At 43.6% G+C, this 26,249-nt stretch overlaps 1 protein-coding gene across 5 annotated transcripts in view; it reads right to left on the bottom strand.

Moving 5' to 3' along the window:
- ST3GAL6 (ST3 beta-galactoside alpha-2,3-sialyltransferase 6) overlaps positions 1–26,249 on the bottom strand; it is a 176,651-nt gene that overhangs the window by 121,440 nt on the left and 28,962 nt on the right. Inside the window, exon 3 of one of the 5 annotated variants that reach the window (XM_030204042.1) lies at positions 20,861–20,950. The exons of 2 other annotated variants lie outside the window; for them this stretch is intronic. Coding sequence is in view for 2 of the 3 variants with exons in the window: in XM_030204039.1 (XP_030059899.1) it covers positions 287–452 (166 nt within the window). In the remaining variant the exon portion in view is untranslated. Of the gene's footprint in view, positions 1–286; positions 686–20,860; positions 20,951–26,249 lie in introns of those variants that run through there. 2 more of the 5 variants (XM_030204039.1, XM_030204043.1) reach the window with 2 other exon arrangements.

The following is a 26,249-nucleotide window of genomic DNA, read 5'->3' as shown; positions in this document are numbered from 1 at the left end:
AACCAATGGGCTGCATTAGGGGCTTATAGCTTATTTAGTTATGTTTAAACAAAAGAGATCTGTCTGAAATAAAATATTTATTTTTATTTTGACTTACAATTATAAAACCACTTGTCCCTGAAACATGCTCAAAACAGAATAACCCATTTGTGTATCTAAAATGTAAGCTTCCATAAAACAGATGAAGATGAGTAGCCATTTTAAAACTCCTCAACTGGTAGGAGGAGGCAAGATGGCGGCAGAGTAAGTCGCAAGTGAAGCAGCTCTTGTATTACTTCCTACTTACCTCGCAAAATTGATTTCTGATGCCAAAAAGAAGAGGCAGGCAACGCACCCATGCCATCTCTTGGAACTCTTGATCGCTTCATGATACCAAGTGGGATTTCGGGAGCGTCTCCTTCGCTGCCACTCAGTATGAAGAGAGGTCTCATCGCGGCTTGAAGACAAAACATCTTGGAGCCCCGAACAGCGTAATCCTCCCCTGATGCCGGCGAAAACCTCGGAAGCAGCTCAGGAGACTCAGGACGTTCTAACGTCGATGGGGTCTCCTGGCATGGGCGCTGTTGCAGGACTGCAGACGCCGACTATCCCCGCATTGGTATCAGCAGGTGAACAAGGGGAGAGCGTTCCTGGAGAAAATCTGGCGATAGGAGAGGGCCGGCTAACGAAGAATCCAACTGAACAAGGTTTACCAAGTAAGTCCCTATCACCTCAAAAACCAAAGGAGATAACGTTACAATCAATTTGGGAAGCTCTAGTCTGTCTAGAAGCTTCCTTTGGCTCAAAATTCACATTTGTTAATCAACAGATGGAGTCCTTGTCTCAAAAACTACCTACCTTAGATCAAAGAATGGAAACTTTGAGTAAAGATACAGAAAATAACTCTCTGGTTATACAAGGTTGCCAACAGCTGCAAATTAATCTGATTAAGGAAAACCTTTACTTACAGAACAAGGTGGAAATGCTTGAAAATTATCAACGCTCAAATACACTTAGGTTGTTAAATTTTCCAAAGCAGCTGTCAATATCACCTCTTATTACTTTCAAAAAGTACCTTACAGAAGTTTTGAAAGTATCCGAGCAGTCACATCCTCCTATATCAAAGATATTTTATATAACACCCTTTTTGAAGACAGACTCTTAACAAATAGAAAGAGCAGTGCCCCCAGCAGAAGCTGCAGATATAAATTTGACACAAATGATAGAAGACAATATGGCGGGTCTTACATTAGCAACATTCAAAGTTACATTCATCCTACAACCTGATAGAGACTGGATACTAAAGCAATATTTTCTTCATAGAGAACAGAATTTCCTAGGTCACAAAATAAGAATGTACCCTGATGTCTCAAAGGTTACGCAGAAGGAAAGACAAGAATTTCTCAAACTTCGCCCAAAGGCTCAGCAATTGGGCGCGTTATTTTGGTTAAATTTTCCATGCAAATGTGTTATAAAACTAAATTCTGTTAAATATATATTTTATGATTCTAAACAATTGAATTCTTTCCTGGAATCTAAGTTAGCTAGCTCACTCGTTTCGCTACCAGGACCTGTAATAACTTCTACGCCGTAAAGTTAAAACACTTGGACTTCTTGCTCTGCCACCTTTTTCTTTGTTGAAATTAACATAATTTTCCTGATGTATAGATAGTAATGCCTCCATATTGTGGACTAAAGATGAGAAAAGATCATGATTTTGATTTGTGTCTTAAGTATTTCATTAATATATTATAAATGACTAATAGTCATCTTTGCTGACTTCAAGAATTGTTCTTGAATTATACCGTAAAATGTGAAGAAAAAAAACCCTCCTCAACTTTGCATATAAGGCCTCCATCTTTGTCAGCTCTGCGTGCAGGGAAGCAGCTGGAGTACCAAGGAAAACACATTTTATGCTTTATAAGTACATAAGTACATAAGTAGTGCCATACTGGGAAAGACCAAAGGTCCATCTAGCCCAGCATCCTGTCACCGACAGTGGCCAATCCAGGTCAAGGGCACCTGGCACGCTCCCCAAACGTAAAAACATTCCAGACAAGTTATACCTAAAAATGAGGAATTTTTCCAGTCCATTTAATAGCGGTCTATGGACTTGTCCTTTAGGAATCTATCTAACCCCTTTTTAAACTCCGTCAAGCTAACCGCCCGTACCACGTTCTCCGGCAATGAATTCCAGAGTCTAATTACACGTTGGGTGAAGAAAAATTTTCTCCGATTCGTTTTAAATTTACCACACTGTAGCTTCAACTCATGCCCTCTAGTCCTAGTATTTTTGGATAGCGTGAACAGTCGCTTCACATCCACCCGATCCATTCCACTCATTATTTTATACACTTCTATCATATCTCCCCTCAGCCGTCTCTTCTCCAAGCTGAAAAGCCCTAGCCTTCTCAGCCTCTCTTCATAGGAAAGTCGTCCCATCCCCACTATCATTTTCGTCGCCCTTCGCTGTACCTTTTCCAATTCTACTATATCTTTTTTGAGATACGGAGACCAGTACTGAACACAATACTCCAGGTGCGGTCGCACCATGGAGCGATACAACGGCATTATAACATCCGCACACCTGGACTCCATACCCTTCCTAATAACACCCAACATTCTATTCGCTTTCCTAGCCGCAGCAGCACACTGAGCAGAAGGTTTCAGCGTATCATCGACGACGACACCCAGATCCCTTTCTTGATCCGTAACTCCTAACGCGGAACCTTGCAAGACGTAGCTATAATTCGGGTTCCTCTTACCCACATGCATCACTTTGCACTTGTCAACATTGAACTTCATCTGCCACTTGCACGCCCATTCTCCCAGTCTCGCAAGGTCCTCCTGTAATCGTTCACATTCCTCCTGCGACTTGACGACCCTGAATAATTTTGTGTCATCGGCGAATTTAATTACCTCACTAGTTATTCCCATCTCTAGGTCATTTATAAATACATTAAAAAGCAACGGACCCAGCACAGACCCCTGCGGGACCCCACTAACTACCCTCCTCCACTGAGAATACTGGCCACGCAATCCTACTCTCTGCTTCCTATCTTTCAACCAGTTCTTAATCCATAATAATACCCTACCTCCGATTCCATGACTCTGCAATTTCTTCAGGAGTCTTTCGTGCGGCACTTTGTCAAACGCCTTCTGAAAATCCAGATATACAATATCAACCGGCTCCCCATTGTCCACATGTTTGCTTACCCCCTCAAAAAAATGCATTAGATTGGTGAGGCAAGACTTCCCTTCACTAAATCCGTGCTGACTTTGTCTCATCAGTCCATGTTTTTGTATATGCTCTGCAATTTTATTCTTAATAATAGCCTCCACCATCTTGCCCGGCACCGACGTCAGACTCACCGGTCTATAATTTCCCGGATCTCCTCTGGAACCTTTCTTAAAAATCGGAGTAACATTGGCTACCCTCCAGTCTTCCGGTATTACACTCGATTTTAGGGACAGATTGCATATTTCTAACAGTAGCTCCGCAAGTTCATTTTTTAGTTCTATTAATACTCTGGGATGAATACCATCAGGTCCCGGTGATTTACTACTCTTCAGCTTGCTGAACTGACCCATTACATCCTCCAAGGTTACAGAGAATTTGTCTAGTTTCTCCGACTCCCCCGCTTCAAATATTCTTTCCGGCACCGGTGTCCCCCCCAAATCCTCCTCGGTGAAGACCGAAGCAAAGAATTCATTTAATTTCTCCGCTACGGCTTTGTCCTCCTTGATCGCCCCTTTAACACCATTTTCGTCCAGCGGCCCAACCGACTCTTTGGCCGGTTTCCTGCTTTTAATGTATCTAAAAAAGTTTTTACTATGTATTTTTGCTTCCAACGCTAATTTCTTCTCAAAGTCCTTTTTTGCCCTCCTTATCTCCGCTTTGCATTTGGCTTGGCATTCCTTATGATCTATCCTGTTACTTTCAGTTGGTTCTCTTCTCCACTTTCTGAAGGATTGTTTTTTGGCTCTAATGATTTCCTTTATCTTACTGTTTAGCCACGCCGGCTGACGTTTAGTCTTTTTTCCCTTTTTTCTAATACGTGGAATATATTTGTCCTGAACCTCCAGGATGGTGTTTTTAAACAGCATCCACGCCTGATGCAAGTTTTTTACTCTGCGAGCTGCTCCTTTCAGTCTTTTTTTCACCATTTTTCTCATTTTGTCGTAATCACCTTTTCTATAGTTAAACGCTAGCGTACTTGATTTCCTAGTTTCACTTCCTTCAATGCCAATATCAAAACCGATCATATTATGATCACTGTTATCAAGCGGCCCTCGTATCGTTACCCCCTGCACTAGATCATGAGCACCACTAAGGACTAAGTCTAGTATTTTTCCTTCTCTTGTCGGCTCCTGAACTAGCTGTTCCATGAAGCTGTCCTTGATTTCATCAAGAAATCTTATGTCCCTTGCGTGTACAGATGTTACATTAACCCAGTCTATATGCGGGTAATTGAAATCCCCCATTATTATTGTGTTGCCCAGTTTGTTTGCGTCCCTGATTTCCTTTAACATTTCCGCATCCGTCTGTTCGTCCTGGCCAGGCGGACGGTAGTACACTCCTATCACTATCCTTTTCCCCTTTGCACATGGAATTTCAATCCACAGTGATTCCAAGGAGTGTTTTGCTTCCTGCAGAATTTTCAATCTATTTGATTCAAGGCTCTCATTAATATACAATGCTACCCCTCCACCAATCCGATTCACCCTATCACTACGATATAATTTGTACCCCGGTATGACAGTGTCCCACTGGTTATCCTCCTTCCACCAGGTCTCAGAGATGCCTATTATATCTAATTTTTCATTTAGTGCAATATATTCTAACTCCCCCATCTTATTTCTTAGGCTCCTGGCATTCGCATATAGACATTTCAAACTATGTTTGTTGTTCCTAAGTACATCATGCTTAGTACTTGACAGTATTAATTGGCAATCTTTTGTCTGATTTTTATTATTATTTAAAGATACCCGATCTACTACAATCTCTTTTGCAACCTCACTATCAGCATACTCTATCTTCCCTGTTATGGTGATATCTTTGAAAGATACCTTATCCCGAACCATGCTCTTTTGAGCGACTGTCGGCCTTCCCCCCATTTCTAGTTTAAAAGCTGCTCTATCTCCTTCTTAAACGCCGATGCCAGCAGCCTGGTCCCACTCTGGTTAAGATGGAGCCCATCCTTTCGGAATAGGCTCCCCCTTCCCCAGAATGTTGCCCAGTTCCTAACAAATCTAAAGCCCTCCTCCCTGCACCATCGTCTCATCCACGCATTGAGACTCTGGAGCTCTGCCTGTCTCTTGGGCCCTGCGCGTGGCACAGGTAGCATTTCAGAAAATGCTACCCTGGAGGATCTGGATTTCAGCTTTCTACCTAAGAGCCTAAATTTTGCTTCCAGAACCTCTCTCCCACATTTTCCTATGTCATTGGTACCCACATGTACCAAGACAGCGGACTCCTCCCCAGCACTATCTAGAATCCTATCTAGGTGACACGTGAGGTCCGCCACCTTCGCACCAGGCAGGCAAGTCACCAGGCGATCCTCACGTCCACCAGCCACCCAGCTATCTATATGCCTAATGATCGAATCACCAAGTACAACAGCTGTCCTAACCTTTCCCTCCCGGGCAACATTTGGAGATATATCCTCGGTGCGAAAGGATAATACATCCCCTGGTGGGCAGGTCCTGGCTACAGGAGTACTTCCTACTTCACCAGGGTGATGCTCTCCTTCTAGGAGACCTCCCTCCTCCAAGGTAGCACAGGGGCTACCTGACTGGAGGTGGAACTTCTCTACAACATCCCTGTAGGTCTCCTCTATGTACCTCTCTGTCTCCCTCAGCTCCATCAAGTCTGCTACTCTAGCCTCAAGGGAACGGACACGTTCTCTGAGAGCTAGGAGCTCTTTGCATCGGGCACACACATATGACACCTCACCAATTGGGAGATAATCATACATGTGACACTCAATGCAAAAGACTGGATAGCACCCCTCTTGCTGCTGGACTGCTGACTCCATCTTAGTGTTTTTTGAGTTTTTCCGTAATTTAAAACTTGCTAAAGTATTAAGGATATCAGCCTATCACTAACTTACAGTTCCTCCTTTAAACCCCAATCTTCAAGTTCCGAAAGCATTGAAAGTATTGACACTGAGGAGAGAACTTTCCCCTATCTGAATTAATCTCTTTCAGAAGGTGGTGAGCTTTGCTTTGCTGTATCCTGCAAAACTCTGGAAACAGGATAAGGGTTGCATGCAAGGTTTTGACAAAATGCAGGCTAACACCTTTTTGGTGCTGATCAACTCTGCTGAGAACCTGAGGAGCTGGGTTCAATTCCCACTGCAACTTCTTGGAACCCCGGGCAAGTCAATTAACCTTCCATTGCTCCAAGTACAAACTTAGATTAGTGAGCCTACCGGGGACAGAAAAAGTGCCTGCATATAGTATATGTAAACCACTTTGGTTGTACCCACAGAAAGGTAGTATATCAAATCCATAACACTAGCACCCTCCCCCACTCCTTTACAATGCAAGTACAACAGTGAGCGTTAGCAGTAAATTTGAGACTAAGATCATACTCCGCATGCCCTGGCTTAGGAGCAAAGGTTCATTCCAGTCATGGTGTGCACAAAACTAACCCACTTAGAGAAACTGTCGCCGAGACAAAACACAAACTAGCAAAAAAGCACGCAGCATGTTTTGATGGTGTGTACTTTCCCAGTAGGCATTCGCATAGATGGAGCACTACACACCTAAAGCGAAGATACATACCTGTAGCAGGTATTCTCCAAGGACAGCAGGCTGATTGTTCTCGCGATTGGGTTGGCGTCCATGGTGGCCCCCACAATGGAATTTTCCAAAGCAAAAAGTCTTCAAAGCTTTGAGAACACCTTCTGGCGCGCGGGGGATGCGCGGCCATCTTCCCGCCCGTCACGCGAGAGACCCGCTCAGTTATATCGAAAAGCAAGAATTAAAGAACAACTCCAAAGGGGAGGTGGGCCGGTTTGTGAGAACAAGCAGCCTGCTGTCCTTGGAGAATACCTGCTTCAGGTATGTATCTTCGCTTTCTCCGAGGACAAGCAGGCTGCTTGTTCTCACAATTGGGGTATCCGTAGCACCCAGGCTCACTCAAAACAACAAAGAAAGGTCAATTGGGCCTCGCAGTGGCAAGGACATAACAAGTATTGACCTACAAACCAGAACATCTGAGAGTGAAGCCTGGAACAGAATAAAAAAACGGGCCGGGGGGGGGGGGGGGTGGAGTTGGATTCTAAAACACCGAACAGATTCTGCAGCACCGACTGCCCAACCCGACTGTCGCGTCGGATATCCTGCTGAAGGCAGTAGTGAGATGTGAATGTGTGGATTGATGACCACGGCGCAGCCTTGCAAATCTCTTCTATAGTGGCTAACTTCAAGTGAGCCAAAGACGCTGCCATGGGCCGTAACATGACTCTCAAGAGTCAGCCCAGCTTGGGCATAAGTGAAGGAAATGCAATCTGCTAGCCAACTGGAAATGGTACGTTTCCCCGACTGCGACTCCTTTTGTTGGGATCAAAAGAAACAAACATTTGGGCGGTCTGAAGGTGCTTGTCTGCTCCACGTAAAAGGCCAATGCTCTCTTACAGTCCAAGGTGTGCAACTGACGTTCAGCAGGGCGGTATGATGGGGAAAAAATGTTGGCAAGACAAGTGACTGGTTCAGACGGAACTCCGACACCACCTTCGGCAAGAACTTAGGGTGCGTGCGGAGGACTACTCTGTTGTGATGAAACTTGAGATAAGGAGCATGCACTACCAAGGCTTGGAGCTCACTGACTCTACAAGCTGAAGTAACTGCCACCAAGAAAATGACCTTCCAGGTCAAGTACTTTAGATGGCAGGAATCCAGTGGCTCAAAAGGAGCTTTCATCAACTGGGTGAGAACGACGTTGAGATCCCATGACACTGGTGGAGGTTTGACAGGGGGCTTTGACAAACGCAAACCTTGCATGAAGCGAACAACTAAAGGCTGTCCAGAGATAGGCTTACCCTCTACATGTTGATGATAAGCACTAATTGCGCTAAGATGAACTCTTGGAGTTGGTCTTGAGACCAGACTGACAAGTGTAGAAGCTATTCAAGCAGGGACCGTGTAGGACAAGAGCGAGGATCTAAGGCCTTGCTATCACACCAGACGGCAAACCTCCTCCATTTGAAAAAGTAGCACCTCTTCGTGGAACCTTTCCTGGAAGCAAGCAAAACCCGGGAGACGCCCTCAGAGAGACCTAAGGAAGCGAATTCTATGCTCTCAAATCCAGGCTGTGAGAGCAAGACACCGGAGGTTGAGATGCAGAAGCGCCCCCCCCCCCCCCCCCCCCCCCCCCGTTCTGAGATATGTGGGTTGGAAAACAGTCCAAATCTCCACGGTTCTTCAGAGGACAACTCCAGAAGAAGAGGGAACCAAATCTGACGCGGCCAGAAAGGAGCAATCAGAATAATGGTTCTGCGGTCCTACTTGAGTTTCAGCTAAGTCTTCCCCACCAGAGGTATGGGAGGATATGCGTACAGAAGGCCCTTCCCCCAATGGGAGAAAGGCATCCGACTCTAGTCTGTCGTGGGCCTGAAGTCTGGAACAAAATTGAGGGACCTTGTGATTGACCTGAGTGGCAAAAAGATCCACCAAGGGGGTGCCCCACTCAGAAGATCTTGCATACGACACTCGAGTTGAGCAACCACTCGTGAGGTTCCATTATCCTGCTCAAGCTGTCGGCCAGACTACGTATGCCTGCCAGATAAGTGGCTTGGAGAAACATGCCGTAACAGCGAGCCCAAAGCCACATCCTGATGGCTTCCTGACATAGGGGGTGAGATCCGGTGCCCCCCTGCTTGTTGATGTACTACATGGCAACCTGATTGTACACTGATGCTGTAATGCTTACAGAGTTTCCAATGAATGAGATGCACCACTTTGTTGCGCCTTTCTGTATAAATGTTTCTGCCTTCAGCACTTCATAGCCAGCCACGAGATGAATAACTGTTTCTAGCTCTTACAGAATCTACAGATGTCTTTTGCACCAATTTTTTCTATGCTTGCTGTAAACCATCTTATCCGTAATCCACTGTCAAGTACTAAAACCATCAATCACTCATCCTTAGGTTTCAGTTTGCCTCTCCTTGACCATTCATGTGTCTGATGTGGATCCACAAATGGTTCCCGGAGAAACTATTTGTATTTCCTTCTGTACTTTTGCAATTGCCATGTTTTTTCCTCCCTTGCTGATCCAATTCCTTGAAGTTTTCTCCTCTTCATTTGCAAATTCTATTGCTTCTTTCCCTTTCTGTATTAGATTTTCATCCATTCTTTCTACTTCTCAGAATGCTTGTCCAAGTGTAATGATGGAAGTGGATTCTGGAAGTTCTTTCATATGTGTCAACACCTTTTGTTCACTGGTATCTCATGATGCCATTAGAAAAGTCTGGAGGGCTCAATAAGTGTAATCTAATTTATCCGAGACCCACCCCTCCTTCAGATTTAGGAATGTAGTTTAGGCATACACCGATTCTTATAGATGACCCTGGGCATGGAGGAGTTCATTTGCATATCTAGCTGTCCAAGGTCTTTAAGAAGCTAGTATACAATACCAAAGCTATACCAGTGTGCAGGAAGTTCCAGTTAATAGCCTGTATCTTATTCTGTGATGTAATGTGCTCTTCAATATCAGTTTTAGTCTCCAAAAGTCATCTTGATGTTATCTGAAAAGCTTTTCACCATACAATCTGTTTCTCTAATTGCTGGTCACTGGAACTGTAGACTTTCAGGTCATCTACAAACAGCAAATGCGACAACCTCTGGATTGTGGCATCTTTTGGAGTAATACCAGCGTAGAGGGCCTCAGATGAAACAACCAGGCAGAGTCTACAGTCTTTCACTTGAGCAGGGAATTAGGCCAATAGGTAGCCATATATTTATGATCCTTACCCGGCTTTGATATTAAAATAATTAGAGCATGATTAGTATTTGATGGAAAAGTACCTTGTTGAATCACTTGTGCAAATTATAGCTCAAACATAGGAGACAGCTGCATTTCCAAAATTTTATAAAATTCATTTAAATTAGCTATAAGGGCCTGCCGCCTTGTACAGCTTAAAGAAGCTGATTACTTGCTTAATCTTACCTGCTGTTATAGGACTATTTAATTCTAAATCCCCTTCTGTTAGTTTTGGTAATCGGAGACCACCCAACTCAAAAAGTATGAGACTGTACCCCAACATTCTGATCTGAATAAAGTTGTTGGAAGACATTTAGAAGTACACAGAAATATCCTTGGTAGTTGTACAAGATGCCAAAATTGCTTATCTCATAACAGTGAAAGCGCATACATATGGGGTGGAGTATGGTCGGGCCATGAGCATGTTGGCAAGCGACACACGCAACTTGTGCTGTTGTAAGTGGGGGTGCCCAAATTTCAGTACAGCAATGTAGTTTTGCACTAGCATTCTATAACAGCTTAGGCATACCTAAGTACTGTTATAGAATTGGTACTAAGCGCACCCAGTTATAGGCTAGCACCCCCAAAAATGTCTAGAAATTTTTGAAGTATCTGAAAATGTCTAAAAACAATGGTCTCCAGGAAGACAAATCTGGTGGTAAATGAAGAGCTGGGTGAAGTCAAGATCAGACAAAATATATTCCAAAGAGAATCACTACCACCTCTGCTAGCTGTACTGGCAATACGTTACTAACATACTAAATTAAACTACTGTATGCACCAACTTTATTAAAAAAAAAAATAACCCATTTAATCTCTATAGCTGACCTAAAAACCTATGATAAATTAAAAGCTGAAACAATCTTTGCTCAACACAGTTCACATCTTTAGTAAAGACATAAAAATGAAATTTGGTTTAGACGATGTGCAACACTGACAATTAAAATAAGCAAAATCACAGAAGATGGTTTACAAATAATGAATGGAAGTCTCACTAAACAACTAGCAACAGAAGGAAAATATAAGCATCTAGAATTATAAAGGACTCAGATTTGCTACATGACCAGATCAAAATGAACACTAGCTCAACTACATCAAATGTTTTTGGAAATTTTTTAAGTCAAAGTTAAGTGGAGGTAATTAAAGCTATTAATACTTGGCAATTCCAGTCATCAGGATACTGCTGGAGTTGCAGAATGAACACAAGGTGATTTAGATAAATCTGAACAACCCAGAAAATTGAAGACAATAAATCATGCCCTATACTCATGAAGTGATATCAATAGATTATGTGCAGCATTTAGACAGGACGTACAAACAGAAATTGAGATGTCTAAATCAGAACCTATCTACTATCTTTGAACAGGATCTGCCTACGTAGAGTCTGCTCTAAAATACATGGAAAAAATGCAAGTTTATGCGCTGGCTGGCTACATATAAAAGTAAGCCCATTTTCAGGGCAATACAAGAACATCTCTGTGGCAGCACATGAATATCTAGGTTATGAAATGGCAACATAAACGTTGACCATTTTAGAAACAAGGATACAGGAGTAGAGGGTGGCCAAAAAACAATCCAACACAGAGGATGGTGCTTTAAAAAGTACTTTATTTGCTGCTTGGACACAAAGGACCCAACACGGTCCGTGTTTCGGCGTTGAGAAATGCCTGCCTCAGGGGTCACATTCTGAAATATGGACGCTCTGGGCATCAGATCTAAATCCCATTCATCCACAGAATGGATACAGAAATGGGAAATAAATATCTTTTTTGGGCTCACCCTAATCCTACCCAAAACACACCTAGACCATGCCCTCTGCCATATGAACGTTCTACTTTCATATCACAGCTTTGTAAAAATTGGGATTTAGACAGTTACACATTATGAACATCTAAATGGCTGTTTATGGATGTCTAAAATACAGTATGAATAGCACTTCTAAAATAAGTGCCTACATATACCAAGAAACAAGAGGCAAAGGCCTTTCATGTGAAAAACTGTGGAAGAAAAGCATGGCCTGAATGACTATTACAAAAAACGGAGTCCATATTAATTGAAGTTTGCAAAGAAAAAAAATGAAGAAAACACTGAAATTGAAAATAAAAACAGAACATAGGTTTAACAGCTTGAAAGCCAAGCCACTGCTTAGCCAATACATAAAGATATTGATCAAAAAACCAATCATGGCAGTGGCTGAAAACTGAAGCAGCCCAAGAACAGGCATTACAAATGAATTTATGAAAGCTAAGATAGAAGCACATTTCAAATGACAGCAAGTGTTAGTTATGCAAAACAAAAGATGTAACTATAGACCACCCACCGCCTGTAGCAAAATAGTCCTAAGTGACTATAAACAATGCCATAATAGAGTGGCCTAATTCATATCTGTAAAAAGTATGGTGGCAAACGATTATTGCGATATTACCCGCTATAGACAATGAGCAGGTAAAGATTTTGGGGAACTTTAATACACAATAGGCATTTGGAGCACAAAAATCCTGACATCACAGTAAGAAAGAAAAATGTATGGTTTACAGATGTGCCAACACCTGGTAATGGTGAAATTTATTCATTCCCACTAATTTTCTTTCCGTGAGTCCAGACAAATGGGTTGTCTCCCCCTAGAACAGAAAATGGAGGTGGAAAATTTGAAGACTTCCAGTAACATCGGCAGTGTTTTTTTTGTGCCGGTACGCAATGGTACAGCGTACCGGCACCTTTTTCTCCTCCTGTCCTCCCCTCCCATGATATCCAGTGATTCTCTGCCTCTCCCCTGCCCTCCCATCGAAGTGCAGCGATTCTCCGTCTCTCCCCTGCCCTCATCTCTCCCATATCCAGCGATTCTTCGTCCCCCAGCCATCCTCCTTCACTGCCTGCAGCCAGCGTCGGACTCAGAAGCGAACGGTGCAGGCAGCGATTGGCTAGCAGCGTCGTAGCTTCCCTCTGCGAGTCCCGCCTACAACTTCCTGTTTACGCATAGGCGAGACTCGCAGAGGGAAGCTATGACCGTTCGCTTCTGAGTCCGACGCTAGCTGGACATGGATGGAGGGGAGGAAAGAAAAAAAGAAGATGCACATGGATGGAGATGAGGGAAAGGGAAGAGGAGAAAAACTGCACATGAATGGAGAAAATAGGCAAAAGCTGGATCCACGTTATACCTCCTCCAGTCAATTCCATGGAGGAGGACCCAGCTTTTACTTATGGATGCAGGGCAACAAAAGAAGAAGAAAGGAGGAAAGTAAAGACATAAATGGAAAGGAAGCCCTGGAAATGGAGTTAAGAGAACAGATAGAGAGCAGCAGAATCAGAGACTGGGACCAATATGGATAGAAAAACAAAGTCACCAGACAACAAAGGTAGAAAAAAAATCATTTTATTTTCATTTTAGTGTTCGGAATTTGACCTATTTTGCACTGGGTATACTGGAGCTGTAACAGCTTATAGAAATTATTTATAATGAAAAAAATCACATTATTTTTTCTCCTTTATTAGTATAATATTTTCAATGATGTCTGTTTATATGCGCCATGGCTAGTAAAAGGGGTGTAGCTAATGTGGGTTTGGCTATAATAGGGGTGGCACCACCCATAATGAGTACCGGCACCTTTTTTTCTACAAAAAAAGCACTGAACATCGGTATAAAATCTGCTGCACTCTGGAATCCCTCAGAATGCTAATGTCAAAAACAGCTTTATACCACCTACATGCTCAAACACAAACCTGTAGGAAACCACTGAAAATCAAATTAACCACTTCTTAACAAGGAACTTTGTACACTATCAGGCTGAAGAGAGCAAACAATATTACTAACGCTCCTAGTCTTCTAAAGTAGGTCCTAGACTGGTCTAGAAAAACTCAAGGAAAAAAAATTATATATGAATACAATTTCACCTGTTTTTTTTTTAAATTTACAAATACTGCCTGGGGGCACTGAAGCAAAGTCACTAGAACTTCTAGCCTGTGAGTGTGGATTCCACCACCAGAGAATGATGACACAACTGTGGTTTATCAAACCCAGGTGAACTCTGAATCTGATACATGGTGTCAAATTTTTTTTTTTTTTTTAGAGAACATAGGGACAAACAGAAGGGACTCAATTCTTCACCTGAACATCATACAATATCTTCTGAAAAGGGACAGTCACAGCCTCTCTAGGCAACATTTACCGGGAGGTCTGGAGCAGCTGTAAACAGTGGAATCCCATGCAGCTGAGCTCTTTCTCACAGCTCCACGGAGCACAGCCAGTCGGGGGCAGCTCTGACAATCAGTGGGGGGAAGAAAGCAGCTCCCTCCTGCTGCTGATCTCCCTAATCCATGCCCTGACCTTTTCGGTTTGTTTCTTACCCAGAGCCCCAGCACGTCACTGCCGTCTCCCTGCCAAAAAGCAGCAGAGGTGGGGGAGAAAGGTGTCTCTCTATAAATATGTCCAGGATCTCAAACATCTCAGACCTGGGTTCATCCTCCAACTCCAACGTATCTGGGATAGCAGCTGCCATCTCCTTCACAAAAGCAGGGAAGGAGAGACTCTACGGTAGAGATTTTTGTCTCTCTTCTGGTGGGGAGGGGTCTGATGGAATACCATAGGACTCCTCCAAGAATTACCTTGGACCATCATGAGACACCCATGAGCAGTCCATATCAAGATCAGCAAAAAGCCATTCATGGGAGAGCCGAGACCGTGCCTGCCTCAGGTACAAGGAACCATGTCCCTGCTTGAAATGGTGCAGAAATATAGGCTGTCCTCTCAACTCCAGCAAAGATTCCTCCACTGACATCAAAGGGTACCCACATGGGCAGCTGTCGATGCCAATACCACACACAGCGGCATCATCTGTGACCACCACAGGATGAAGGATATAACAAAAGAGAGGGAACGAAGTACAAACTAAAGTCCAAACAAAAAAAACAGCACCACGGGCCTTTAAAAATGGAACACAGTTCCTTAATGAATGAGCCTTGACAAAAAGACCCGACACGGGCCGTGTTTCGGTGACTAGCACCTGCGTCAGGGGTCACAGTGATGACATGGAAAACTTGGGGAATAACTCGAATATATTCCTCTACAATATATTATTCCTTACACCACGTCTCATATAGTAAAAGCTACAAAGCACCAAGGCACTTTCACTTTCTGTATCTGCACCACAGGATGAAGGCCATGAGAGTCGTGGCTGGTGCAAGCACCCCCAATGCCAATGAACTCTGCTGTAGAAGCCCCAAGTGCTCTTGGAGCACGGCCCAGATCCACTCATCGAGGGACGACATTGGTAAAGGCTGAGGCTTCAGTTGGGATACAGCCTGCTGAACTGTCGGTGCTGACTCGGGTACCAGGTCCAGGTCACTTTGAGAACTTTTGTGAAGGCACCTCTTCAAAAAGAGGGGGAACCCTCCTCCCAGCACCAACACTTCTCAGGTACCGATTACCTCAGTACCCCAGTGCTCCCAGCACAATATGTCAAGGAGGAAACGATGCTTATGCTACTTGGCCTTCGTCCAATGCTGAGCATCGACATCCCTCAGTGACAAGGATGACATTAAATCCTCCTGTCTCTTTAGTGTCGGGTCTGATGCTGACCAGTCCCAGGGGCTCTGCATCAGCCCCTATGGCTACTAGACCTCTATCAGACAATAGAAGTGGACGTCTAGTAGCCATAGGGGCTGATGCAGGAGCAGACGGTGATGCAGATGTCGACAACTCGGACCTGGCTCCAAAAACCTTTTTGAGCCATCTGGACTGTTTTCTTTTTTGCATATACAAACACAGAATACAATTGAAGAATTATGGTCTGGCCCCAAACACTAGATACAACGGGAATGGGTAACAGCCCCAGAGATGGTCCAATTGCACTAAGCACAGCGATAAAGCCACTAGGAACCTTCGATGGATGACAAGAAGGGAAAACAGCCATGGCTAAATCAAACAGCTTTATGGTGATGTAAAAAGGGGAAAATCACCAAGAAAAAGAAGGGATAATACTCGGCTGATGCTCAGACCTAAGAGAGCCTTGTGACCTTCAGGGAGTTGATGGCCAGACCATGATCTAACCCTAACTGCACGAAATCCAGGATGGAGACCAGATCTGTTCACCAGGGAGACAGGTCATACTCGGCAAACCACCCCTCAAAACCTCTCCACACATGTACATGATCTAAATATGTAGAAGATTGTTAGGCCAGCACTGTGGCAATCATAGGGGGGGGGGGGGGGGGGGGGTTACTCTTTGTTCCTCAAACACGGCCTCTCAAGCCATAAGACAGATGGAATCTGGACCCTGTATCAACAGCCCCCACAGGAGAAGTGAAGGCCCCACCACAAAGCAGGGCCATTGGAACCAGTCTAGGGCCACTAGGATCACCAGAAAAAGGGATGACCCTACCTATTAAAGGCCAGGGTAGAAACATGTACAGGGGTTCTCATGGCCTTGGTTGTATGACTGCATCAATGTTGGCAAACCCAAACTCTCTCCTGTGACCAAAGAACAGGGAACTCTTAGCGTTTAACAAGAGCATCACGTCATAGCATGGATGACCCCAGTAATTCACTAACAGCTGGAAGGTCGAGGGACCAAGTTCCCACTCTCCAGGATCTAGAACATTTTGTCTTGAGAAAGTTCACTAGTGCATTGTCTGACCCCACAATGTGTACCACCAAAAGCATGGTAAGGCCCTAAATGGATCGATCAAGGCAATGGGCTCCCCGGATGGACAAAACACGCATTATAATCACCACCACCCAAATAGGAAGGATTCAGTGGAGCTTTCCCAAGGAGGAGGACCCTGCAGTGGGTGAATGTGGACTCTCACCCATGGCACCACCTCCAGCATCACTGCAATGACGACAACCGAAAGTAGTCCTACACCAGAGTGGCACGTTAAGGGCAGAGGGCTCTCTTAAGTCTGCAATTTGAACAGCTGCCCCCCTGGAAGGAGCACACCACCTTGCCTCATGTCTAAACACAGAAATTCCAGATGACTCTTGGCCAGGTTCACTACTCAACCAAGGAATTCCAGTACATAAGAACAGCCATACTGGGTCAGACCAATGGTCCATCTAGCCCAGTATCCTGCTTCCAACAGTGGCCAATCCACATCACAAGTACCTGGCAGAAAACCAATCAGTAGCAACATTCCATGCAACCAATCCCAGGGCAAGCAGTGGCTTCCCCTATGTCCATCTAAATAACAGACTATAGACTTTTCCTCCAGGAACTTGTTTAATTTTTTTTTTAATACATTTTAAACACCATAGCTATCTTGGGCTCTGCAGAGTCTGCTCAAATGAGCAGTCATCTAAGTTGGGATGAATCCAAATACCCTGCTTGCGCTGGTGAGCTGCCACAACCATCATGACCTTGGAGAAGATATGGGGCAACATGGTTAGGTCAAAGGGCAATGCCTTGAATTTAAAATAATTGCCAAAGATACTGAAATGGAGGAAGCGCTCCTGGTCTGACCGACATGATCATGGAGTGCAAAGTCTCCATCTGAAAGGATAGGACAATCAGAGAGGAATGAAATCCAAGACTGAGTGAAAGAAGCCACCTCCAGATGAAGCAACCTTTGGAGAGTGGATCACACAGCCTTTTTTGGGAGATAAGCCACAGGAGGATCGCCATGTGAAATAAGACTCATGGGCACCTGCACATACATGTGCTGAACCACCTCCAGTATTCACTGATCTGAGATAATGAAGGTCCACTCAGGGTAAGTGGAAGTACTTGCCTCCTTGTTCCCTCATTCAAGGCCTTTACACTTCCTGCTTAGGAGGAGGGGACCCCAGGGTCACCAAATGATCTTACCACTCAAAAAAAAAAAAAAAAAAAAAAAACTCTTCTGTGCTTTGGCACCTGTGGAAGGGGTCATTACCCATCTACCCAGACAATAATGCCCTCGTCCTTGGGGTGAGACCTAGCCCCCACCATGCACTTCCAATGCCTTAGGGCAGTCCTCTGAGAGATGCTGGGGTCTGGCTTCTCCCAGGTCCTTCAGCAGCTTTTCCAAATTCTCTCTGAACAGCAACTGTGCCTGGAATGGGAGCTTCCTGGAGGTGAGACTGAGAAGCCAGGTTCGCTGCCCAGTGGTGGAGCCAGAGCCATCTAGAGGTCACAACCATAGATGGCACTGGCCAGGAGGAAATGCAGACCAGGTCATAAAGTCCACCTGGAAGGCTAACCCCAACTCCAAATGAGCCACCTCCAGAGACTCTAGCATTCACTGAACCCATCTCAACAGCACCTGGGTCACATAGCCCCCTCACACAGAAGCCTGAACACATTACCAAAGCTCAAAATGCCTAAGTAGATGCTCTACCCTATGATAGTGACTGTTTTCAAGAGCTGAGCTTCCCTTGTCCAAAATCATGGTCTGTTTTTGTCACAACTATAACCAGAGGGTCCACTCTTGGGTGCCTGAAAAACTGGTACCCTTCAGGATTTTGTCTAGCGATTCCCACTCAGCCAGCACCATCTGAGAAAGGTTCTATGCCTTCAGTAGCTTCTGAAGACCTTCCAGGATGGGGTTTCCATCAAAGTCTGCTGCATGGGGAACATATGGGATCCTCTGAAGAGAGATCGCCCCTCACCTAGGGAGCCAGCCTCCCCCAAGAAGTCTTTGGAGCCTTCCTCCGGAACCTATGAGTCCTCCCAATCTGCCACAAGTAGAGCCAGGATCCTATCAACTTCTGATTCCCCACTCAACCACCTCAATCTTTTGAGGTACAAGATGAGCCTCCCAAAGGCCCTGAGGTTTGGGGAATCACCACCACTGCCAAGAGTCTTTCTCTCCAGATACCTGGAGGCATGTCAGGACCAGTTTCACCAACTCCAAAATCACACTAACCCAGTGTAATCTCAGGACCCCTATGTGCTGGTAGCAACTGCTGCATGCATCCTATGCTTAGTCTGTGTCTCAAGGTCATCCTGCTCCTCCAACTGGCCATTGTTGCTGCTGAGATTGGGCCCTCAAAAGGAGTCATGGCATTGCTGCGAATGCCATCCATGCGCTCCCCAGGCTCACTCGGGGGCTGCCTGGAACCAGCCCCATCACAACAGAGGCAGAAAGAACTGGAAGTATTGCTCTACTGCCAGTTCCCACAGGCCCTGCACACTTCAGGCATCCCCATTTTCTCCCAGTGACTGCCGACTCAACCCTTAGGAGTGCGGGAAAGATTTTATGCCTCTCCCCACTGATAGAACCTGGCTTTCCAGTCTAAACTGCCCCATAACCAACAGCTGTAGTTCTCTGCATTCTCTTACTAATCTTTTTTTTTTTAATAACTATTTCCCCTAACACCAGGGAAATTAAATCCCACAGAAAGCAGACCTTTTTTAAAATGTAATTCTGAGGCCCTGCAAAGGCTGGGGGGGGGGGGGGGGGGGGGGGGGAGATGGTTACCAACACATACCCCTCCCCCTCCTTCTGGCAGCCACCCGCGCCAAGCACAAGCCTACGGGCTAGGCTCGGGGCCCTGGAAGGACAAAATGCACCATCCACTCGACTGAGGGTCAAGGATCAAAATTCGAACCATCAAAATTCAAAACCTAGAAGCAGATGGCCAAGGGACTCGACTACAACAACTGGAAACCATGGTCTGCAGCACTTGGAGTCAGGCCCACACACCAATATTACTCCACCAACCTGGTCTACACCATCTACTGAAGGTAGAGAAATAGCGTTTCCAGAGTGCACCCTACCCTTATACCGGTGATACAGATTCTCTACCTCTATCTGACAGTGGGACACAACCCATTCTTCTGGCCTGGTCTAGCAGGAAGAAAAGGAATACAGAATTGATGAAAACCAACTGTGAAAAAACAACAAAATATATGATTTACAAACTGAAAACTTTGGAGCAAAAACCCAATTCTGATTAGAACTCTTGGAACAATACCAATTGGAGTCCCCAAATACTTGGAAATTTAAAATTAAACAGACATAACCCCATCAGTCTTGTTAAAAGTTACCCTACTCGGAACAACATATGTTTTGCACAGATATCTCTCTGACTCCCAGGAATTTGGGTAGGATCCAAATCAATGGAGTTAAAACCAGTCATCATTGGCTGTGATGTGCCACATATGCAGATGTAATGATGATTAAAAAAAACTTAAACCCCTCTAATTTGATATTCAACAAATGTTTACTATAAGGGCATGCAATTAGAGCTATTTAAATAGGTGACCTACTTTCAGATACATTACAAATAAATATTAGAAATATAAACATATCAATAACGGTCCTGCAATTAAAAATAATATATTACTGCTTTTTAGTGGGGAGGTCTGCCAGGATCATTCTAATGCTTTTGACTCCCAGCTCCATTAGAACTAGCTTCAGTTGCTCTACAGCACCATAAACGTTTTACTCACTCCTACCCTGGGATTTTTGTTCACTCTATAATAATTTTTCCCTCTGAATGCAGCCCAGCCATTACAATAACAGTCCTCAGACTGGGGTCATAAACCATGGCTCCCTCCAGAACCTAATAACAATGGATCTCAAGTCTGTTCGCTAGGTGTCATTGTTGCATGAAGACTTGGACATCCTACCTCCCAGGGCCTGTGGAGGTATCTCCAGCTAACAAAGGAAGCAGCAGCTGGGGACATAGGAATTGAAAACAGGTCTTTTAAGTGAGACCACATAGTGCTGCCATGGAGTCAGTCATTTTAACAGATATGAAATCTACCTATCCTAAAAAGTTAATTCTGTATCTCAAGTTTTAAAGAGATAATCAATGAAAAGATACATCTTCCAATGTTGTTGTTGAGTTTACAAAAGAAACGCCATACACTTTGTCAGCATGAAATTACTTTAACTAATGCTGTTAACCAAATTCAAATATGTGGTTTAATGTATAAAAGGAAAAATATTTCTTAAGAAACTATATGTACTTACAATGCTTTATGAAGTTCCTTTAAAGAGATTCTCATAAGGTCCTACTCGCTTAAATCCCAACTGAGAGAATATCCAAATTACATAAGGAGCCTAGAAAAAATTTTTTTACTGTATTAGTTGTGGAACTGTACAACATGTACTTTAATTCTTTCATGTCAAAATAATGTTATCCCACTACAATTTTTCACTTGCATCATAGGATGCATGTGGTTTATAATCAAAAATCTAGTTGACAGAAAACAAGAAAACAGAAATAGAGCAGGTTATGTGACTTGGAATAGTGAGCGACAATGTTGGCCCCAAATGCTTGTTGAAATAGCCAGGTTTTGATCAACTTTTTAAATTTAGGGAATGAATGTTCAATTCTAAAATGCAAGTGGTAGAGTTCAAAAGTTTTGGGCCAATGTTACAAAGAGGTAGAAAAGGCCTCAGCATGTGGCAAAAATGGCCCCCCCATCGCTAGCACTGGGCCTGTTTTACCGCAGCATGGTAAAAGGATCCCTAAACATTAAGATGCCCATAGGTATAAAATGGTCTTAGCATTTAGTGCACACTGTTAGCACACACCAAGCTTTAGTAAAAGCACTCCTCCTACAAGCAGAGTCGAGAGTGATACTAAGTCTCAGATAGGAGGGGGAAGGAAGGGATAAAAGAGACTGTTGGGAGAAGCGTAGTTGTCACATGATATGGGCATATGGAATCAGATTGAATACAATAAGAATGTAGATGAATATGCCAGCACAAAATGGAAATACCAGTGTATAGAACACATGCTAATAAGTACTCCAGTAACTTTCAAGACAAACTATTTGCACAGCTTAGCCAAGGACTTCAAAGGATGCAGAACAAAGCAGGCACACATTACAAGAAAATTTCCCGTCTTATAGTCTCTTGAGCTCACTTGATCCTTGTGATTTAGACCATCTAGCTGCAAAGCGATCACCTGCTTTAAATTTATGTAAGTGAACAGACAAGCCATCCCTGGTTTTTCAATATATTTTAAACATTTTTTTAGTTGAAAGTCATGCAACAGCAGCTGAAAATCCAGAATCAATTCATCCATTTTTATGACTTTGACCTATGTAGTCTCTAATAAGTTAAATGGTTTACAAAGACTGCACATCATTTAAAAATTACTCAAATATTTTAACAAGTAGGAAAAGCATATGAAGCATGCCTCATGGAATTCATTCTGAATCCTCTGTGTGTCAGTCTTTTTGTATCTGTGGTACATGTCAGTGTTTCTGTCTGACCTGGAATGGAGAGGAGTGGGGTGGTTTTAATTGAGTAGTACCCAAACACTCCCATTGGTTTGGAAAGAATAAAATGAATTAAAAAAATATATGTCTAGTCATTAGATGTCATTGTCAAGAGCTTTCAAAGGATGGGATTTTACAGATATGAAACACTTGTTTACTCTTTCCAGCAGGAGGAACATAATAAAGTTACTTAGTAAGACATTTAAAATAAATTGGAGAAAATATTTCTTCACTCAACCTTGATTTTGCTGCCAATGTGATAAACAGCCATTAGCATTGCAGGGTTTCAAAAGGGTTTAAACAAGTTTCTAGAAAAAAAGTCCATAAACAATTAAGATGGACTTGGGAAAAATCTACTTCTTATTCCTGGGATAAGCAGCATGGAATATATTACTCTTTTGTGATCCTGCCAGTACAGCAACGCTTATGTACTTAACCACAGGTGTCACTATCCCACTGCAAGAGGTACTGCCATGCTTCTCCACAACTTGCAGGCATTATACATGGCAAATGCAAGAAACTACACTATTCAGTCACTAGCAACCATTAAGCTATACAGTTCAGTCACAATTTAATTTATGACAAATGGAATACACATCTGAATTACCAAAAGCCATCCATTAGCAATAGGGGTGTTCCAGTAGGAGATGGAAGATGCTTGGTGGACAAAGAATGCAGATTAGGCCTCTTAGAATTATTTTGAGTAGAAGCAAATAAGATCTAAATCCAAAATTATTTCCATTACAACCCCCCCCCCCCCCCCCCCCAATCTCACATTTGGTCCTATTCCATTAAGTTTTCAGACAATAATTATGCCTCCAATATTCCACTGAGTGGAAAGAATAAAAGCAATTTCTATCTGTGAATAAACTATAATTGGTCTTTACACAGGTTGAAATTACAGCCAGTTAATTAAGACAAGTTCTTTCTTCAAATGGAAAGCAAATCTGGATGCTGAAAATGTACAATCTTGAAAATAAATGTGTTTCAACATAACCCACAGTACCAGAAGTAGAGTCAGCTATAGGCAAAGCAGTAGCAGGAGTAAAGGAACAAGATCCCAAAGGTTCTGCAGAGGACCAAGGTGCTGGGGCCAATAGGAAAAGAGGGTGACACTAAAGCTGGCAAAAACTGAGGCTGGAGGTGGGATCCAATGCTGGAACTGAAAGGACAGGAGGCTGATGCCAGCAGATGTTGGGAGAGAAGGGGTTGGTGCTAGGATGGGGAAGGGGGCCCAGAGGTCAATGCTAATGCTGGGGCTGGGAAAAGGAAGCTCATGCTAGCAGATGCTTGGATTTGGGTGGGAGAAAGGGCATGATGCTGCAGGAGTGAGAAAGAAGAGAAGGCCAGATACTGTGATGGAGAAGGAAAGGCAGGGTAAAAGAATGCTAGAGAAGAAGTAGGTGGGTGGATGTGGGGAAAAGGAGGAGAAGGGGAAAAAGAAGCAGAAGACTATTGGGATGATGAGAAAAATGAAGAGATCAGATCTAGGGCTGCTCAGATTATCTGACACCCTAGGTGAAACATCAGCCATGCACCCCCCTCCCCAAATCAAAGGGTGGCTCAAGGTCATCCCCCACTTTATACCAGCATCTCCCCTTCTCCCCCTCCCATCGGAGTGACTAGCAATAGAGGAAGTCTGTGTTGCTTTCACTGATGTGATATCAGAATCTGAACAGAATCTTCCTGCTCTCTACAGCTAAGGATGATTTATCCTTGGTAGACACCGCTATGAAATTAGCTATGAACTCAGGCAAGGGGAAAGGATCTCTAGATTGTTCAAAGCATTACTAAAAGATGACACCCCTGTATGGAAATATTGCTAAATGGGAATCACTTCTCTCTCATACCTATGAACTTAAGCAATGGGATAAAGTCTTTCAATATCTGTTCAAGGTCTCTATTGCCACTCCTATGGTTGAAAATCGCTATAAGATTTTTTTTTTTAATCAGTGGTATTTTACCCCACAGAGACCATTTCAGATTTACTAAATTGGCTTATCACTGTGTGTTGGCGTAATTGTGGGGAGCAAGGGTCCTTCCTTCACATTTGGTGGGCATGTCTGGCAGTAAAAGCAGGAACTAAATACTTTTTGCCGGTTACTTGCCCACTACGTGCCAATTTTGTTTGCTGCATAAGATTGTGAGTATTCCAAAGTAGTTACACTCTCTGATGATACATGTTTTTACAGCAGTTAAAACTGTGTTGGCACAACTTTGGAAACAATCAGCTGTTCCACCACTTGAGACTGTTTAAGTGGAGTATTGTCTGATGTCCCAACTTATGGCTGACAAATGCAGTTATATTACATCTTCCCAGAAGATATGGGACATTTATAAGACTTGGAGGGTAGCTGCTCAATCTTCTCAGACTATTTTCCTTTCTTTCTGATTTGCATTGTTTCACCCATAACCCTAGTTGCACTGTGGCTATTATTGTGCTGGTTGTTGGGGGGAGGGGGAGGGAGTGGGCTGAAAATAGAGACCTGCATGGGAATGGGATTCACGGGGTTCCCGCAGGGATGGAAACAGTTCCTGCATCTGTGCCAGCCTCTCATCTACCGCATACCAAGTTCTTTGAGTGCGGTCTCCTCCTCCTTGCTTTAACACAAATGTAGAAAGTCTTCCATTAAGGAGGTGGTAGAGACAGCAATAACGACAGAATTCGAAAAAGTCGTGGGATGAACACAGAAGATCTCTAATTAGAAAATGGAAGTTATAAAAAAAAAAAAAAAAAAGACCTAACCTTAAATGGCTGCATGTGTGTGGATGTGTCGAGTGATGCTGAGACAGCGACTGGTTGAGATGAACTAGGGCTGATACCTGGCAGACTTGTATGGTGTGTGTCTCATACATGGCAATCTAGTTTAGGATGGGCTGGAAAGGGCTTAGACAGCAACTTCAGTGGCTGGAATATGAGGACACTACTGGACAGACTTTTACGGTCTGTGTCCCACAAATGAGACAACGAATAGACTGAAGTGGGCTTCGACAGCAACTCCAGCAATTAGACTATAGAAGTCTATCCAACCCTATCCTTATGTTCTATGTCCCAGAAACACCAAAGAAAGACCATAACCAAGTATATATCACCACACTTGTTGATTTAATCATGAACTGATAATGAGTGTGACTACTGGGAAATCTGGATGGACCGTTCAGGTCTTTATTTGCCGTCACGTACTATGTTACTATTAATCATCTTACACATGCGCGCCTGAGTATTCCAAGTTCCAACATTTGTGTCCTTCCTTGCCTGCAGTGCTGTGATTCAAATCCAGCGAGACACAGAACTGACCAGAATTTTCTTTTACCATTAAATTCTTGCGGGGATGGGTGGGAACAGGTTAAATTCTGGTGGGGATGAGTAAGAATCCAGCAAGGATGGGTAAAATTGTACCTGTTATCTTGTTTTATGTTGCTGTTGTCTTATCATTTAATAAATAAAGTATACTAAAAAAAAAAATAAGAATTTCAACAGAATATCTCATACATTGAGTGGTAAAGTGAAAAATCCTATTTCAGCTATGCATCAGTTGGGGGAGTTTTATTGCTTGCTCTAGGAATATTCCATGTGAATGGATAATTATAAATGGACCCTCATAAAATACAGACCAGCATAAAGTATGCACCATGACAAGATGGCATGTACATTGCTAGCAGGCATATACAGGGGCAGTTTACAAGTACATGAACAACAGACTATAAAATGTGGTGATCTACACATGTTCTTGCATAATACAGGTGCAGACATTTTCATCTACTATAAAAGTGTCTGTGCCTGCAATGGAGGCATAATTTCTGCAACTTACACTAGTAAAAAAAGGCCCGTTTCTGACACAAATTAAACGGGTGCTAGCAAGGTTTTCCTCGGAGTGTGTATGTTAGAGAGTGTGTGTGAGAGTGACAGAGAGAGAGTGAATGTGCAAGAGTGTGTGTGTGTGTGTGTGACAGAGAGAGAGTGAGACTGGGTGCGAGTGTGTCTGTGAGAATGAGAGTGTGTGCCAGGGGCCCCCCTCCTTCTCTTCGAGTGCCAGGGTCATCCCCTCCCTCCCTCCGAGTTCCAGAATGGGAGAGAATGACAGGGCAGCGCATCCGCCTTACTTTGCTTTTTTTTTTTTTTTTTTTTT

This window comes from Microcaecilia unicolor, chromosome 5 (assembly GCF_901765095.1).
Source record: "Microcaecilia unicolor chromosome 5, aMicUni1.1, whole genome shotgun sequence".
In the NCBI taxonomy this organism is placed as follows: Eukaryota; Metazoa; Chordata; class Amphibia; order Gymnophiona; family Siphonopidae; genus Microcaecilia; species Microcaecilia unicolor.
This window is presented reverse-complemented; position numbering and strand designations above follow the sequence as displayed.